Source organism: Sander vitreus, chromosome 5 (assembly GCF_031162955.1).
Source record: "Sander vitreus isolate 19-12246 chromosome 5, sanVit1, whole genome shotgun sequence".
NCBI classification, from domain to species: domain Eukaryota; kingdom Metazoa; phylum Chordata; class Actinopteri; order Perciformes; family Percidae; genus Sander; species Sander vitreus.
Genome location: NC_135859.1, coordinates 8,630,802 through 8,645,700, shown reverse-complemented (window position 1 = coordinate 8,645,700; position 14,899 = coordinate 8,630,802). Strand labels below are relative to the sequence as shown.

At 39.3% G+C, this 14,899-nt stretch overlaps 2 protein-coding genes across 5 annotated transcripts in view; one reads left to right on the top strand and one right to left on the bottom strand.

Annotated features, from left to right (window-relative positions):
• Positions 1–5,244, bottom strand: part of noxa1 (NADPH oxidase activator 1) — a 36,527-nt gene extending 31,283 nt beyond the window's left edge. For 2 of the 4 annotated variants that reach the window (XM_078250323.1, XM_078250322.1), the window contains exons 1-4: positions 5,126–5,242; positions 3,868–4,042; positions 2,637–2,719; positions 990–1,098 (exon numbers count right to left, since the gene is read on the bottom strand). In XM_078250323.1, coding sequence (XP_078106449.1) covers positions 990–1,098; positions 2,637–2,719; positions 3,868–4,041 — 366 coding nt within the window. In that variant the 5' untranslated portion in view covers position 4,042; positions 5,126–5,242. Of the gene's footprint in view, positions 1–989; positions 1,099–2,636; positions 2,720–3,867; positions 4,043–5,125 lie in introns of all 4 variants that reach the window. The other 2 variants (XM_078250324.1, XM_078250321.1) reach the window with 2 other exon arrangements.
• Positions 5,245–9,566: 4,322 nt separating this feature from the next.
• Positions 9,567–14,899, top strand: part of dpp7 (dipeptidyl-peptidase 7) — a 24,288-nt gene continuing 18,955 nt past the window's right edge. Inside the window, exons 1-6 of the mRNA XM_078250320.1 lie at positions 9,567–9,725; positions 10,002–10,128; positions 10,213–10,352; positions 11,269–11,432; positions 12,657–12,792; positions 12,946–13,027. Coding sequence (XP_078106446.1) covers positions 9,639–9,725; positions 10,002–10,128; positions 10,213–10,352; positions 11,269–11,432; positions 12,657–12,792; positions 12,946–13,027 — 736 coding nt within the window. The 5' untranslated portion in view covers positions 9,567–9,638. The remainder of the gene's footprint in view (positions 9,726–10,001; positions 10,129–10,212; positions 10,353–11,268; positions 11,433–12,656; positions 12,793–12,945; positions 13,028–14,899) is intronic.

Sequence of the window (14,899 nt, the reverse complement as noted above, 5' to 3'; positions counted from 1 at the left end):
TAGAAACAGGCAATTTGATTCGATAGGAAGCAGAAAGGCAGGATTGTTTAGGAACATTAAATTCCACCTTGTGATATTCACACAAATGTATTCCTACAAAACAGACATTATCTGTTAGCTATCTAGCTAGCAATGTAGACTGTGTGAGTGTTTATATGACAGCTCAGAGTCTTGACAGATGCTTAAATTCACCGGGTACTCCAGTTCTTTGTCTTATTTTCCTCTAGTTGCTCAACTTTATCTTTTTGTCTGTGCGTTCATGAATTTGAGTAAAAAAGTCTTGGGTCAACTCCTGTCTACATGTGTTTGTCTTACTTTGTGGCACCTAGGGTGAAAAGCATCTAATTGTGTGCAGTTAAAACTTTCCATCAATGTTTTATGCAATTACACCACTTTTAAAATTCTCTACAGTCCAAACACATTTTATAAAACGTTTTTGATGACTTTATTGATTGCATCTTTCATTGACACCCACTGATTTACACCCAGTACGAGGTCACCACTAAAGATGCAGCTTTTTACAGGAAGTAGGATTTTTTTGTTGTATGTTTAAGTGTCCATTTCATTGGACCTTGAAGCTGTCTGTGCGTAAAATGTATGTATGTATATATGATGGTCACTTCAAACCCTGGCTGTAATGTTAGCTAGACTAAGCCAGCGTTAACAAGCCCAGGTGCATTGTATGTGGGCAACTAGAGCATGTCTTATCTGTACTGTCAGAAATATGTGATGTTATGTAACCTTTTCTTCTCAATGAGGCTTTGTTAGCTTCCAGGTGTACTGTTTGAACTAAACAATGACGGTGTAATGGAGGTGATGACAAAGCAGTTCAGTTTTCATTCCTCAGTACTGACAGATCTAATGGGATTGGTTTTACTTTTTTTTCCATTGTAATTTGTCAGAGGAAGCATGCTGAAGGCTGCCGTTCCGCTGTGTGAATGTAGGTGTGTAGTGCAGTGTGTATGTGTGTATGAGGCTGAATGTCAGACCTGCCAGCTGTAGAGTTTGAATCGTAGTCCCAGCTGTCTGTAGTCAATGACCATGTTTCCTCTCATATGCTTCTGTGCCCAGATACAGTCTGACAGAGCCTCCTCCAACCTGAAGAGACAGCAACACAGAAACAGACACAGATGCACAGTAGGCTAATGGATGAAAAACAGTTTTCAAGATGAAAATGCGAAACCTACAAAAGCTCTAAAATTAAATTCACAAATGTTGTGGTGTTACAGGGTTGTTATGGCACAGACTTTTTCTGCCATGTACAGTAATTTGTTCTCTGCTGCCTGGCAACCTAACAGGGATGAAAAGTCTCCAGGAAGTGACTGCAAAAAATTGTCCAGCACATAACCACCCATATTACATGCCAAATGTGAGCTTTAGAGGTGCAGATCTTGTCAACTTTGGACAGAGCAAGGCTAGCTGTTTCCCCCTGTTTCCAGTCTTTATGCTAAACTAAGCTAAGCTCAGCAGCTGCTGGCTGTAGCTTCACATTTACAGTGCAGGTATGAGTAGGGTGACCAGACGTCCTGGTTTGACCGGGACAGTCCCGATTCTGAGTTGCGTGTCCCGAGTCCCGAGAAAAGCCTGTCGGGACGCTAAAATGTCCCGGTTTACAACCACTATGAAATTGTCCTGGTTGTCAGCGATTACATAGCCAACGTGGTCTTATTATAGCCCGGTCATTAACTAAACCCATGTAGAAAGACTAATAAAGCGCCCAGCGTATGATTTTAACAATGTGTGTGTGTGTGTGTGTGTGTGTGTGTGTGTGTGTCAGTCAATCGTAGCGGTCTGCGTCTGCATAATCTGTGCAGCCAGCGTTACAATGTAGACTATATTTGCAAACATTGTTGCAATGCCTCTGTCTTATTTTAACTAGTCCCTAGGTCCGCTGGAAAGTCAGCGGATGCGCGCTGGGTGGAAATGGGGACATTCTAAAACATGAAAAAGCAACATGAGAGAGAAATTTGGTGATCATTGATCGTTGTTTAGGTACATTTAACCACGTTAAGCTTTTTCCTTACAATAGCCTCAATGAAGCAGAAACGCTTAATGTCAGATAACGTCCATTATAATTGGACTTTGGGTTAGATTTTTTGACAGTTTTCAGTGGTTATGAGGAGCAATATGAGAGAGAAATTTGGTGATCACTGATCGTTGTTTAGGTACATTAAACCACGTTAGCTTTTTCACGTTAGGACTTAAATAAAGCCCATGAGAACCGTGGAGAGTCAAACCACAGCCATGAAAATGTGACGCAGATACTCGTTACACGGGCCAATTTTGTGTGTGTGTTTGTGTGTGTGTGTGTGTGTGTGTGTGTGCATGTGTGTATGTGTTGTTGGTTAGACACTGGTAACACTTTACGGTAAGGGTACATGAATTATTATGAATTCATGCATGAATTAATTGATGTGCTTTAGAGCTAAACTATGCAACTTTTTGTGAAAAGCGGCCACCATTGCATATAAAGAGCACACTGATTTTCTCTTCCAATCAAATTCTCTTGAGTATGTTGTTTTTAAGACATCAGCATAATCTGTGACACTTTACAACATAGTGCCATAGTAGTTTCAAAAGACTTTAATGTAGTGTAGATTATAAATCAGTATTTAGAACAGCGTGCTGCCCCCTACCTGTCAATCTGCATCATCACTGCTGCTCTCTGGAAGAAGCCAACAGCAAGACGTGCATCCTTAGCAATGGCGAGGTCTAAAGCCTGGACATTACAGAGGGGGGTAGACAAATTGAGATTGGACACACACAAGTATTACAACATGCTTCCTTTTTTACAGTGTAAATATCTAGCAGTGATATTCTAACGTATTGATAAGGGTAAAGACAGCAGATAGAGGTTTAATATCAAGAGTCAGCTGCTGCTTGCATTTTGACATTCTAGTTATAAAATGATCCCTCTAACAACGTCACTAATGGCAGACGAGTTCATCACAGACAAACATAGCTGTGGAGCTGTGAAGTCCCATACATCCCAAATATTATGATGGGGCGTTATAAAACTTGGGTTTTGGTTAATTCATCAGCAAAATCGCTAATGGACAGTCTGACCATTTACCTTCTAAAAAAACATCTCCTCTTACAATAATCCAGTCTGCAGCTGCAAATCTTAAATCTTAAGTGCGTAACTTCTGATATTAATGAACGTCCGTTAACTTACATTCAAGCCATTGCCAAATGAGTTGCTACAAAGCTAATTAAGACTATCAACTCCACACAACTCTCTCTGTATTTGTCAGTATGGCGATGTTCAGAAGATTGTGTCCTGGTGACTTTCCCGCGCAGAAGCTCGAATGAAGATAATTACCTCTTCTGAAGAGTCCATCATGTTTTTTTAATCCTCCATGTCCTCCTTGGCTACTAGCAACTACTTGGAGGAGGGTTGGGGGCGCGTGCGCGATCACGTAAGGCTTGTTTCATTGTTTTGTTGTTATTACTAAGTATTCCTCATGGGGGCGACAGAAACTACGCACTATAGCTTTAATAATGTTTTTATGAATGTATGTCACTCTAGATTCTCTGCTTTTGTTTCCCAGAAAAATAGTCAATTGAAGTGGTCTTCCTGATAAACTAAAAAGCTATAGCAATTGTGATGTTGGCGTTGTTGTTCTTGGCTTATAACTGATCTATAAAGCATATGAAAATGATTTATTAAATATAAAAAAACTAACAAATTAGTTGTTTATATAAACTTTTATATGTACCACAAACGGTATGGGTTGTTATGGGAATTATAATGAAATAGCAAAGTAGTGATGTCGAGAGTTTCTAGTACACTTCAAAGTATTGACAGAAATTTCAGGATCCCCCCCTACCAATCTCTTCATTATCAACACAACACAACACACAGACCTTCAGGGCCAGGGCCAGCTGTCCCAGAACCAGGTGAGCTGAGGCAGTATTAAACAATATGCGAGATGTGGGTTCACTGATCTCCTCGAGTTTGAACAGAGCTCCATGCCAGTCCTTGGCATCCACCGCCTGCACCGCCTCATCCCACAACCGCAGTAACTCAGTGTAAAGCATTCTGGAAGGCAAAATACAGGATAACAGACGTAAATATACAACAGAGGAGGTTTGTCTTTGCTTTTGCTTTTTTGAGAGTTGTTCAAAATGGTGGAAGATTAAATGAGTTTCGTGTCTCTGCCTGTAAAATTAGTGATGGCATTTTGGTAAAGGATAAACTTATAACCTTGTTCTACTGCTTTTACCTTTACTACTACTTTAAATAAAAGCTATTATCACATTTCTTTTTTCTCTTTCTATCACATGACATGAATTAAAGAGAGCTCCAAAGGTCTTTGAAGTTGGTGTAGATCCTAGATGTAATACAGAAACAGAGGTGAACACACCCTCTGACATATGTATTAGAGTGACAGCACAAGCATATCTTTGATTGGGATAAATATTACGTCTGTTGAAGCAATATGTATCGTTAAAATAGTTTTAGCCTATAACTTACATTTCATTTGAGTGGGATTTGATAGGATGTTACACCACTATCATTTTCCATGCATCTTAGCTCTGCATTATCACTGTATGTTTTTGTGGATTTCTTTTCTGCTCCTGTTTAGTTTTCTTTCTATTAAAATTTGTGGATTTCTTTTCTGCTCCTGTTTAGTTTTCTTTCTATTAAAATTTAAAGCACGTTCCTATTATTTTATTACATAATAAATATATTAGATTAGATAAAATAGTAATTGGATAAGCCAACATGAAGGACTTTACACAAAATGAACTATAATTCTTAGAATATTGATAGTTATAAGCCCAGTGGATTACTGAATTTGTCTGGATTTACAGCTGGTCTAAGTGGAAAAAGGTAGAGTAAAAGATATGTAGGCTGGGTCAAACATGAATACACACACAAAATCCCTACCCCACACCTTACCTGTTAACTATCTTATATAAATAACAAATTAATAAATATTAAAAAGTATAAAAGAGAAAACCTACGGAGAAAGTGTACTGTTATTCATTAAAGTTGTTCACAATTTTACTACTTTTACTACAATACTTCCTTGTACCTTTAGAATCAGTCAGTTCAGTTAATACAAGCTACATTTTCTATCAGAGAAACTTTAAAATCCTTTACATTCAGACTGCTTACCTTTTGCTCCTAAATGAGAGGCCAGTGAGAGTTCAGTCAGTATCCAGCTCTACCTCAATATCTGCTGCATTCCACACTCTGCCAACGGGGAAGTAAGAGTGAGTAAAACAAGCCTAGTCTACACCCTGCTGCAACCAGGAAGTCCTCCATCCACATTTCCCTGAAAGGAGCCACAGAGGCACACAGGCTCTGGAATTCACCTGTTGGTGTGGCACATACTCATGATAATTACAACACACATGAGTCACACAGGATTGAATTGAACAGTGAAAATAAATAGTATTTTAGCAGATTTTATCTTAAGCATTATTTGACCTACAGGGACTGTATTTCAGAAACTCAATGACTGTGAAATCCTGTATTATCTGTGTAGTAACAAAAGAGGTTAAGGTTTCTGTACCAGGTCTACTTATTTTGCTAACACCCTGCAGGAAGCTGTAGTTACTCTTTTGGGTTTCCATCATAGAATTACTGAGATGTTTTGAATAAAGTGACCTTTGACCTCCCCTTACAAATAATGTTTTAGAGAAGGAAGTCAAAAGAAAAATGACGGTGCTTTCCTGAAATCACAGCTCTTCAGACATAAACCGAAACATACGGTTGTTGGTTAGGTATGGTTATAGGTTATAAGTTTAGAAACAAGGAAATTAGTTGTTATTTCCAATGCTCAACTGGGCCAACCTGCTGCACAGGTTGTTTTGTTGTAAATGTGCACAGTATACAGGTTTGTGTGTGGTGGGTGGGGCTTTACAGCCTGACTGTCAGTGGTGTAGAAAATATTCAAATTCTTAACTCAAGTACAGGTTTGTAAAAAATACTCCTTATACTCCTTCTCCCACACAAGTAAAAACCTGCATTCAAAAATGTTGAATACTGTTACTTTACTTTAAATTATTATTTATGCTAAATATAACCTTTAACATTTTATTTTACTATGTTAGATGATAACTGATTTTAATATTGCATCTGGTCAGGATGGAGCTAATTTCCACTATTTTACATACTGTGGTAATTCTATCGATTGTATCGTATTTTATAATTTCATTTAATACAGTGTTTCTCAAACTTTTTCAGTCCAAGGACCACTTACCCAATGAAAAAAAAAAGAATCATCATTTTGATATAATATGAAACTAAATAACGCTGCAAAGTTAGGCTAAATTTTGGGAAGGGAAAAACTGGCATGGCCATTTTCAAAGGGGTCTCTTGACCTCTGACCTCCAGATATCTGTATGAAAATGGGTTCTATGAGTACACACAAGTCTCCGCTCATACACACACAGCTGTGGCTCACTTGGTAGAGTGGTTGCCTACTAATCCAAAGGCTGGTGGTTAGATCCCTGGCCCTGCAGTCCCATGTCAATGTGTCCTTGGGCAAGACACTGAACCCCAAATTGCTCCCGATGCTGCGCCATCGGAGTGTGAATGGGACAAAGAAAGACTTAAAGAAGCAAAGTACAAGTTTAGCAAGGCAGTGAAAGAGGCTAAACAACGGTACTCTGAGAAACTCCAAAACCAGTTCTCAGCGAACGACTCTGCTTCTGTCTGGAGAGGGCTCAAACAGATCACCAGCTTCAAGCCCACAGTCTCCCACTCCACCAACGACCGACGCCTAGCCAACAACCTTAATGAGTTCTACTGTCGCTTTGATGGACAATGGGTCAGTCCTGTAACCATCCCCATCAACACCTCCCAACAAAGGGTCTTCCCTGATACCATCCCCTGCGACACCTCCCAACAGCTCCAGCTGCATCACCTCCACCTCCCCCACCTTAAAGGTCCCCCCCTCCACCTCCTCATTTGATCTCTCGACTCTCTCTATCAATGAGGAAGACGTCAACAGACTGTTCAGGAGACAGAACCCCAGGAAAGCTGCTGGACCAGATACTGTCTCCCCATCCAGCTTGAAGCACTGCACTGACCAGCTGTCTCCAGTGTTCACAGACATTTTCAACACCTCGCTGAAGACATGTCACGTGCCAGCCTGCTTCAAGTCCTCAACAATCATCCCTGTTCCCAAGAAGCCAAGGACCACAGGACCGGACGACACCTCCCTCATCGGACTCATCTCTGATGGTGACGAGTCCGCCTACAGGTCGGAGGCTGACCACCTGGTGAAGTGGTGCAAGCAAAACAATCTAGATATCAATGCTCTAAAGACAATGGAGATGGTTGTGGACTTCAGGAAGAATTCAGCCCCACCTGCCCCCATCACCCTCTGTGACCCCACAATTAACATTGTGGAGTCTTTCCATTTCCTGGGAACTATCATCTCCCAGGACATCAGCTCCCTCGTCAAGAAAGCACAACAGAGGATGTACTTCCTGCTTTTAGCTGAAGAAATTCAACCTGCCAAAGACAATGATGGTGCACTTCTACACAGCCATCATTGAGTCCATCCTCACATCCTCCATCACCATCTGGTACGCTGCTAGCACAGCCAAGGACAAGGGCAGACTGCAGCGTGTCATTCAGTCAGCTGAGAAGGTGATTGGCTGCAATCTGCTGCTGCTCCAGGACCTTTGCACCACCAGGACTCTGAAACGTGCTGGAAAGATTGTGGCTGACCCCTCCCACCCTGGCAACAAACTCTTTGAGACACTCCCCTCTGGGAGGAGGCGGAGGTCCATCAGGACCAAAACCTCACGTCACTAGGACAGTTTTTTTCCCCCTTCGCCACTAGCCTTATTAACAAGGCCCACCTTAACAAGAAACCACCCTGACTCTCTCCACACCCCACCTCTGGCTCTACATGCCACTGTACTTAATCTGCCATTACTTAATTCTTACTCTTATTTTTAATACATTCTGTGTGTGTGTGTGTGTGTGTGTGTGTGTGTGTGTGTGTGTGTATATATATATATATATATATATATATATATATATATACATATATTTATACTTACATTGTTTGTTCTGTTTAACCTGTTTGTTTAACTTATTAATTATTAATTACTACTATAATTGGTTTACAGATTTTTAGGCATTCTATTAATAAATTACTTGAAAAATAGTGCATATACCTGCCGTAAATGGAAGGAAAAAACCTCCCCCGGGGCTGAGCCCCGAATGTTTAGAACATCTGGCTCCGCCCCTGGGAAGAATGGTGAGACATTATGTTGAGACATCAGGGAAGCAATCGATCCATCTTGTCACTGTAAACTTTATTGCTCCTTTGTGTGACTCAGAGTTTGATACAACACCATATTTCCTTCAAATGTCACGCTGATCATTTGTAAAGTAAATTGCAGGCAGTGTTGCAAACTGTTTAGCTACATTGCTGAAGTCTGACCACACAGAAAACCAGCCGCTTCAAATAATAATGTTTGAATAACAATGAGTTTTAATTAAAAACACATTTTACCAAATCTGCACAGACCACCATGGGTCGCTCGCAGACCGGACCACTCGTTGAGAAATACTGTATTAATAAATATTGGGTTTTATTTTCTAATGTGTCATATATTATAGGGTGTTTTGCATTTTTATATAACATTTGAATTAGTCAAGTAACTAGAATTGATTGATTGTTTTGCACTACTATCATATAAAGTGCCTTAAAGTCGATCCACTGTTTCCATTCCTATTTTTATTATCCTATTGTTTTCCTCACCATTTTCTAAATGCAGTGTGATCATTAACGCGTCATATAGTTCATTCTGTTTTCTTTTTAATTTTTCAATGTTGTATATTACTATGATTGTATTAATTTGGAACATTGTAACTGGTACCCCACATTTGTACATCTGTACTGGTCATCACCCTATATTTAATTAGTTTGACTTTTAGTTGTAATGTATTCTAATTTATTTCAGCATGTAAGCGAGTTTGGCACTTTGTGCACATAAACGTTCTTCAGGATGAATTAAGTTCTATCTTGTCTTATCCAGAGCTGTCAGTTAGGCCAAATTATAGTTAAGGGGTCCAGTTTTTGCCTGTGAAATGTAGTTAAAATTGTTATAAGTAGCATGAAATAAAAGTGCATGAATGAAGCACAATCACCTCTAAATTAAAAACAGAAATTAAAAAGAATCAGTAAATGTACTGTAGCTCCTCTACTGCTAATATCATATCATGTTCTACAAGATTACACGTTCTTCAGAGGGGGCATATTTCTCTTATTTTAGGCAACATAAATTCAAAAACACTGCATAAATCAAAATTTGTGTCTAAACCACAACGTTTTGATATAGTAAATGGTAGTTTGTAAAAGGTAGGCTACATTAGAGTGTGTTTGTGTGGCATTCTCAGTAAATGGTATTCTAGCATTTTTGTATTTTCACCTTTAGTTGTTTCCTTTTTTATTTGTATTAATTACATACGTTTTGCTTTCCTCGTGTTCTCTTTTCTGATATTATTTCACCTGCTTAGAAAACTAAAAAGAATTTTAGATCTTACGAGACGCACTCAAACGCAACATAGGGCATAATGTAAGTGTGTCATGTGACACATGCGATACGCGCAGGCGCGTTGGTAGTCGTCTGTGCTTTATTTGAAACGTTATTCTTGGAATATGAGTAAGATATTAGCACTTTTCACTGTAACGGCGACCCTGTTTTCTGTCGAGGTGCTGCATGGCCTGCCCTACAGTTCTTTCCAGGTAACGTTTTAGTTTTCAATGTTTGTTGTTTGTTAGTTTTTCTGAAACCTCAGTTCCGCTTTGGAGAAAACGTCATTCAAAAGTCTCGTGCTTATTCGTCATTCTCGGCCTGACTGAAAATGACTTAGAACCTTAACAAACTTAGAATATTCAGCATATAAGTTACAAACGTAAGCAATTGGCATGTTCCAAACAGGCGTGTTTTGAACAGGCACTGCGCTAGTAACAGAGTAATTGAGTATAATATATGCGCTGTAACGTTATTCATTTTCATAGTCAATAAAACATCATGGATTCAAGACAGAACCTCAGTTCACAGAGAAGTATTTCAGCCAGACTCAGGACCACTTCAACTTTAACACCATGGGGAACGGCACATTCAATCAGCGTTACCTGATCACAGGTGAAACCAATATCTTACTTTAAATGCAGCAACTATGTCTATATGAGCAGTTGGCTCATTGTGTTCTGTCTCCTCTCCTTTTAGATAAGTACTGGAAGAAAGGCTATGGTCCTATTTTCTTCTACACTGGCAATGAGGGAAACATCTGGGAGTTTGCATCCAACTCTGGATTCATCACAGAGTTAGCTGCTCAGCACAGTGCCTTGGTCATATTTGCTGAACATGTAAGAAAAGCATGAGTTGCTAGTTGGTCTTACTACAAAAGCAAGTTGGTTTTACTACAAAACTTGAGTATTGTATCAGAACTAATACTGAAAAACATCATGATACACAGCTCTACATAAAGGATAAAGCTAGCATTATTCCAATTTTTTTTGTCAACAAATCCAATGAAAACACCAAAATCAACAATGTGTCACATTGTTTTTCAATACTTCCCTACTGTCTGTGGCTCTCAGCCCCAAATGGACTATTTTTGGCAGCGGAATAACCCACATTTAGAGCTCTAGTGAGTATTCGTGGGTGGTAGCATGACAGTGTATGTGGGATTGAGTCAAAATAAACTACAGTGTGTGTGTTCATAGTAATGAAGGAACATGTCACCCAGTGCAACAGTGTAGCTCATCGATGTGCTTAGTTGGAGCTCCATGGCACAGAAGAAGAAGATATATCAGGCTTTGAGACACACACACACAATACTTGTTAGTACATTATAATACATTCATTATTGGCTTGGCTCTGCACATGGGATTTGTTGAAAATAAGAAAAATATATAATATCACCAGACTTATTGTTTACATGCAGTCTTATTGGTTTGGCAGGTTTCTTTGTACTGCATGTTCTCTCTTAGATTATTACCAACATAGAAAGGGCAGTTAGTCACCTAACTGTTCAATCAGAAATACAATACTGGATGATGAAATATGCAGTTATGTGACTAGAAGCCAGAAAGTAGTTTAAGTGCCCTTAACAGTGTTGCATAATACTGATGACAATGAAAGAGTTTGTATCACTTCCTCAATAAGGGTGCATGATTTCCTACATTGGAGCTGGGCTATACTGCAGTTTTAACACTGTCTTAATTTGTTTTGAATGTCTTATAAGCTTAAACACCTTTGTCCTCTTCTCCCTGTTTATAGAGGTATTATGGCAAATCTCTGCCGTTTGACAAAGACTCCTTCAACATCCCGCAGATCGGCCTGCTGACAGTGGAGCAAGCCCTCGCTGACTATGCTGTCATGATCATTGAGCTGAAACAGCAGCTGGCAGCCACAGACTGTCCTGTCATCGTGTTTGGTGGCAGGTATAGGATCCATCTGACCGACACTGTTTTAAATGTCATCCACTTGTGTGACTTGTTGTCACAAGTTAACTCCTCAGACATTTTCATTCCTTATAGAAGTGATCTGTCTGACACTGGTTGTTTACTTTGTTTTAATATGTGACTTTCTTTTTGTGTGCCCTTGAAAATCTATAATTTGATCACTTAATAAAAGATATATTTTCAAGGGGGAATGTTTTAAATCTCCACTACTAATTTGGCAAATGGCATGACATGTTACACACAAACCAAAAGATATCAATGTATTACTTTCCCTCAAATCTTTTTTTGGCCATGGTGCACAAATTAATTTTAAGGAGAGGATGTACAACAACAACAACAACAACAACAACAACAACAACAACAACAACAACAACAACAACAACTACTACTACAACAACAACAAGTGTTGCCGGAGTTTTACCTTTTCTGTGGCATAGACTTTTACAGTTTGTTGTTAATTTAAAAATTGCTTAGTTGTACCTTGTTTTTCTGAATGAATAATTAAAAATAAATTTGTTTTTATTGCCCTCTTAAAAAAGTGAAAGTGTTTTACCTAGAGTAGCTGTACCTAATAATCTGACAACTGGTGTACATTTGTAATGGACCCAAAGGGTGATAGACCTTATTTGACCATGCTTAATAGAGACCACATTTGCCGTTTGGGCAGATAATTATTATCTGAATATAGTTTCTACTAGAGGTGCAACTAATTATCATTTTCCTTATTGATGAATCTGCTGATCATTTCCTCAATTAATCATTTGGTTGATAAAATGTCAGAAAATCAAACATCATTTTCACACCCATCATAGTTTAACAGGCCACCAGTGATCTGCACAGTTTTGCAAGAATATCCTTCCAACCAAACTTCTGTTCTGAAAACTTTTATATACTCATAATAATAATAATCTAATAATCCCACAAATACCTGTACATCCAGGTTGAACTGTGTTTGGAAATCAGATGCCAGATCTACAAGAGCTGCAGTGTCAGGTTAAGAGGGTGATCTGAGCCTTTTTGTACTTGTGCTTTTACTTTTATGAATGAATATGGCTCAATGACAAGATTCCCTTTTTCTTTCAGATATCCGAGTATAGTTGGACAAATTGGCACTAACCCAGTTATTACTAAATTCATTTTAGACATGACACAAGTGTTTGCTCCTCTTGTCTCACTGTTCGACTATATCATCTCTTCTTGCAGTTATGGTGGAATGCTGTCGGTCTACATGAGACTCAAGTATCCAAACATTGTGGCTGGAGCGCTGGCTGCCAGCGCCCCCATACTGTCCACTGCTGGGCTGGGAGACTCCAGGCAGTTTTTCAGAGATGTTACAGCTGTAAGTGCATGGATGCCCCCTTTTTTGTTGTCACCCAAAGGTTCCAAAATATTTGATTCATTTTGTTTGTTTTGGAATCCCAATAGAAAATAATGTTTGGATTTACACACACTTGTGCAGTTTGGAAAATTACCTTTTGTTACTCTTTCAAAGGATTTTGAGAGCTTTGGCCCTGAATGCAGAGATGCTGTGAGGGGAGCATTCCGTCAGCTGAAAGAATTAGCCGAACATCAAGGTAAATCCGTGTGATAATCAGGGGCGCAACTACCCAGTGTCAGAGGGGTATGCAGTAACAATTTCGAAGCTCAACCCCAAAGAAAAAGCTTCGTGCTGGCATGGGAGGCTAAATACCAATAACGTTAGGCCTACTCTGGAATCTTCAAAAGAGAAACAGAAAATTAATCTGACGATCGTGCACAACGTACCTGCAATAAACAGGCCATTAATGATGGCAACCATTTGGTTGGCTTTGGTAGCCAAAACCTCATGCCTGGTTGCCAAGCAACCACTTTTAAAAGTTAATGTAGAGCCCTGATATCCCTTGTGTTGTCTTCAGTTCAAATCTGACCCGTTTTCACACACACACACACACACACACACACACACACACACACACACACACACACACACACACACACACAGACACAACTTCAAACTACAGCTTTCTAAACTTGTTGTTATAACACCATTGATGTGTCTTTTCCTAAATGGGGACAATTTTCCGTAAATTAGTTTTGTCCTTTTTGTTAGCTCGCCGTTGTTTGTGAATACAATTGCATCAGTTTATTTTGACCTGGGGATATCCTGGCTAATAATTGTCACATACCAGCCATTAATCCACAACTAATGATTGATGATCCTCATTTTACTCAGAAATTAGGTATAATTTCATGTAAAGGAGGTCTGTTGACCATGAATGGAAAAAATAAGTGTAAAACTAGTTGTGATGAGTTGGAATGAAGTTGGATCAAAGTGGTAACACAGAATTGAGATAAATTATAATTGTCTATGCTTTATGAACAAGCAAAGCAGACCAGGGGGGTATTGCACAAAAGTAGAACTTATAAATCCAGGATAACCGATAAAGCGAGGCTTGACTCAGTCTAATCTGTGCAGCCTGGCTTGGTGCGTTGCACGAAGGCCAAGCCAGGCTGAGGAGGAGCGACTAGATCGAGCCAGGCTGAAGTAATTTGGATAGATGCACGTTCACGGCTTTCCTTAACAGACCACAAGGTCGATCACAGATTTACTGATGCTAAAATGGAGAATACGCATTGTGTATTCTTTATACAGAGTGAGCAGCAGCTTCATATGGAATTATGACAACATGAAACACATTATTTGTAAAAAGAAACACGGCCGCTGTCATCTGTTTCCCCCAGCAAAATATAAGGTCAAAAACCATTGAGGTGTCCTCTCCCTATTGTTACATGAATGTCCAGTATGTACAGTAGCCTCAACTATATAGTTACTGGTCCAGTGAACTAAGACTATAATTAGGGAGGATTGTACAATTATAAAAATCTATAATAATTGTTCCATCCTCCCAAATGACAGTCCCAGTTCACTGGAGAGAACACACTTTGTGTGCTAAGACTGCCAAATTAAATACACATGGAAGAGGAACATACATGGTCCTTTGTTAAAGAATACTAAAAGAAATAAATCAACTAAAATAATTAAAGGTGTATTTGTGCCTGACCAGTCTGCTATTGTTAGAACCACTAACACGTGTATAGCACTTTATATATTGTCCTTCATCACTGACTGTCAAGGTTTTGGTATTGTTCTGTCTTATTGTGGTAGTCTTGTTTTTCTGTTATGTTCTGTTTCCTGTTTTTATTTTGTAGTCTGTCTTGTCACCCTTGTCTTGTCTAGCTTTCTTCCTGTCTTTGTTTGTTTCCCGCCTTTTTGATTGTTCTGCCCGACCCTGATTTGTTTCACCTGTTGTGTCACCTGTCCAGTGTTAGTCCTCGTTACCTGGTGTATTTAGTTCCTGTTCTGTCTTTGCCTCTTGTCGGATCATTGTATTTTGTTGCGTGCTGTTTCTGTTTGTCAGATTCTGTGTTTCGTTTGTTTCCTGCCTGGCTACCTTCCGGAGGACATT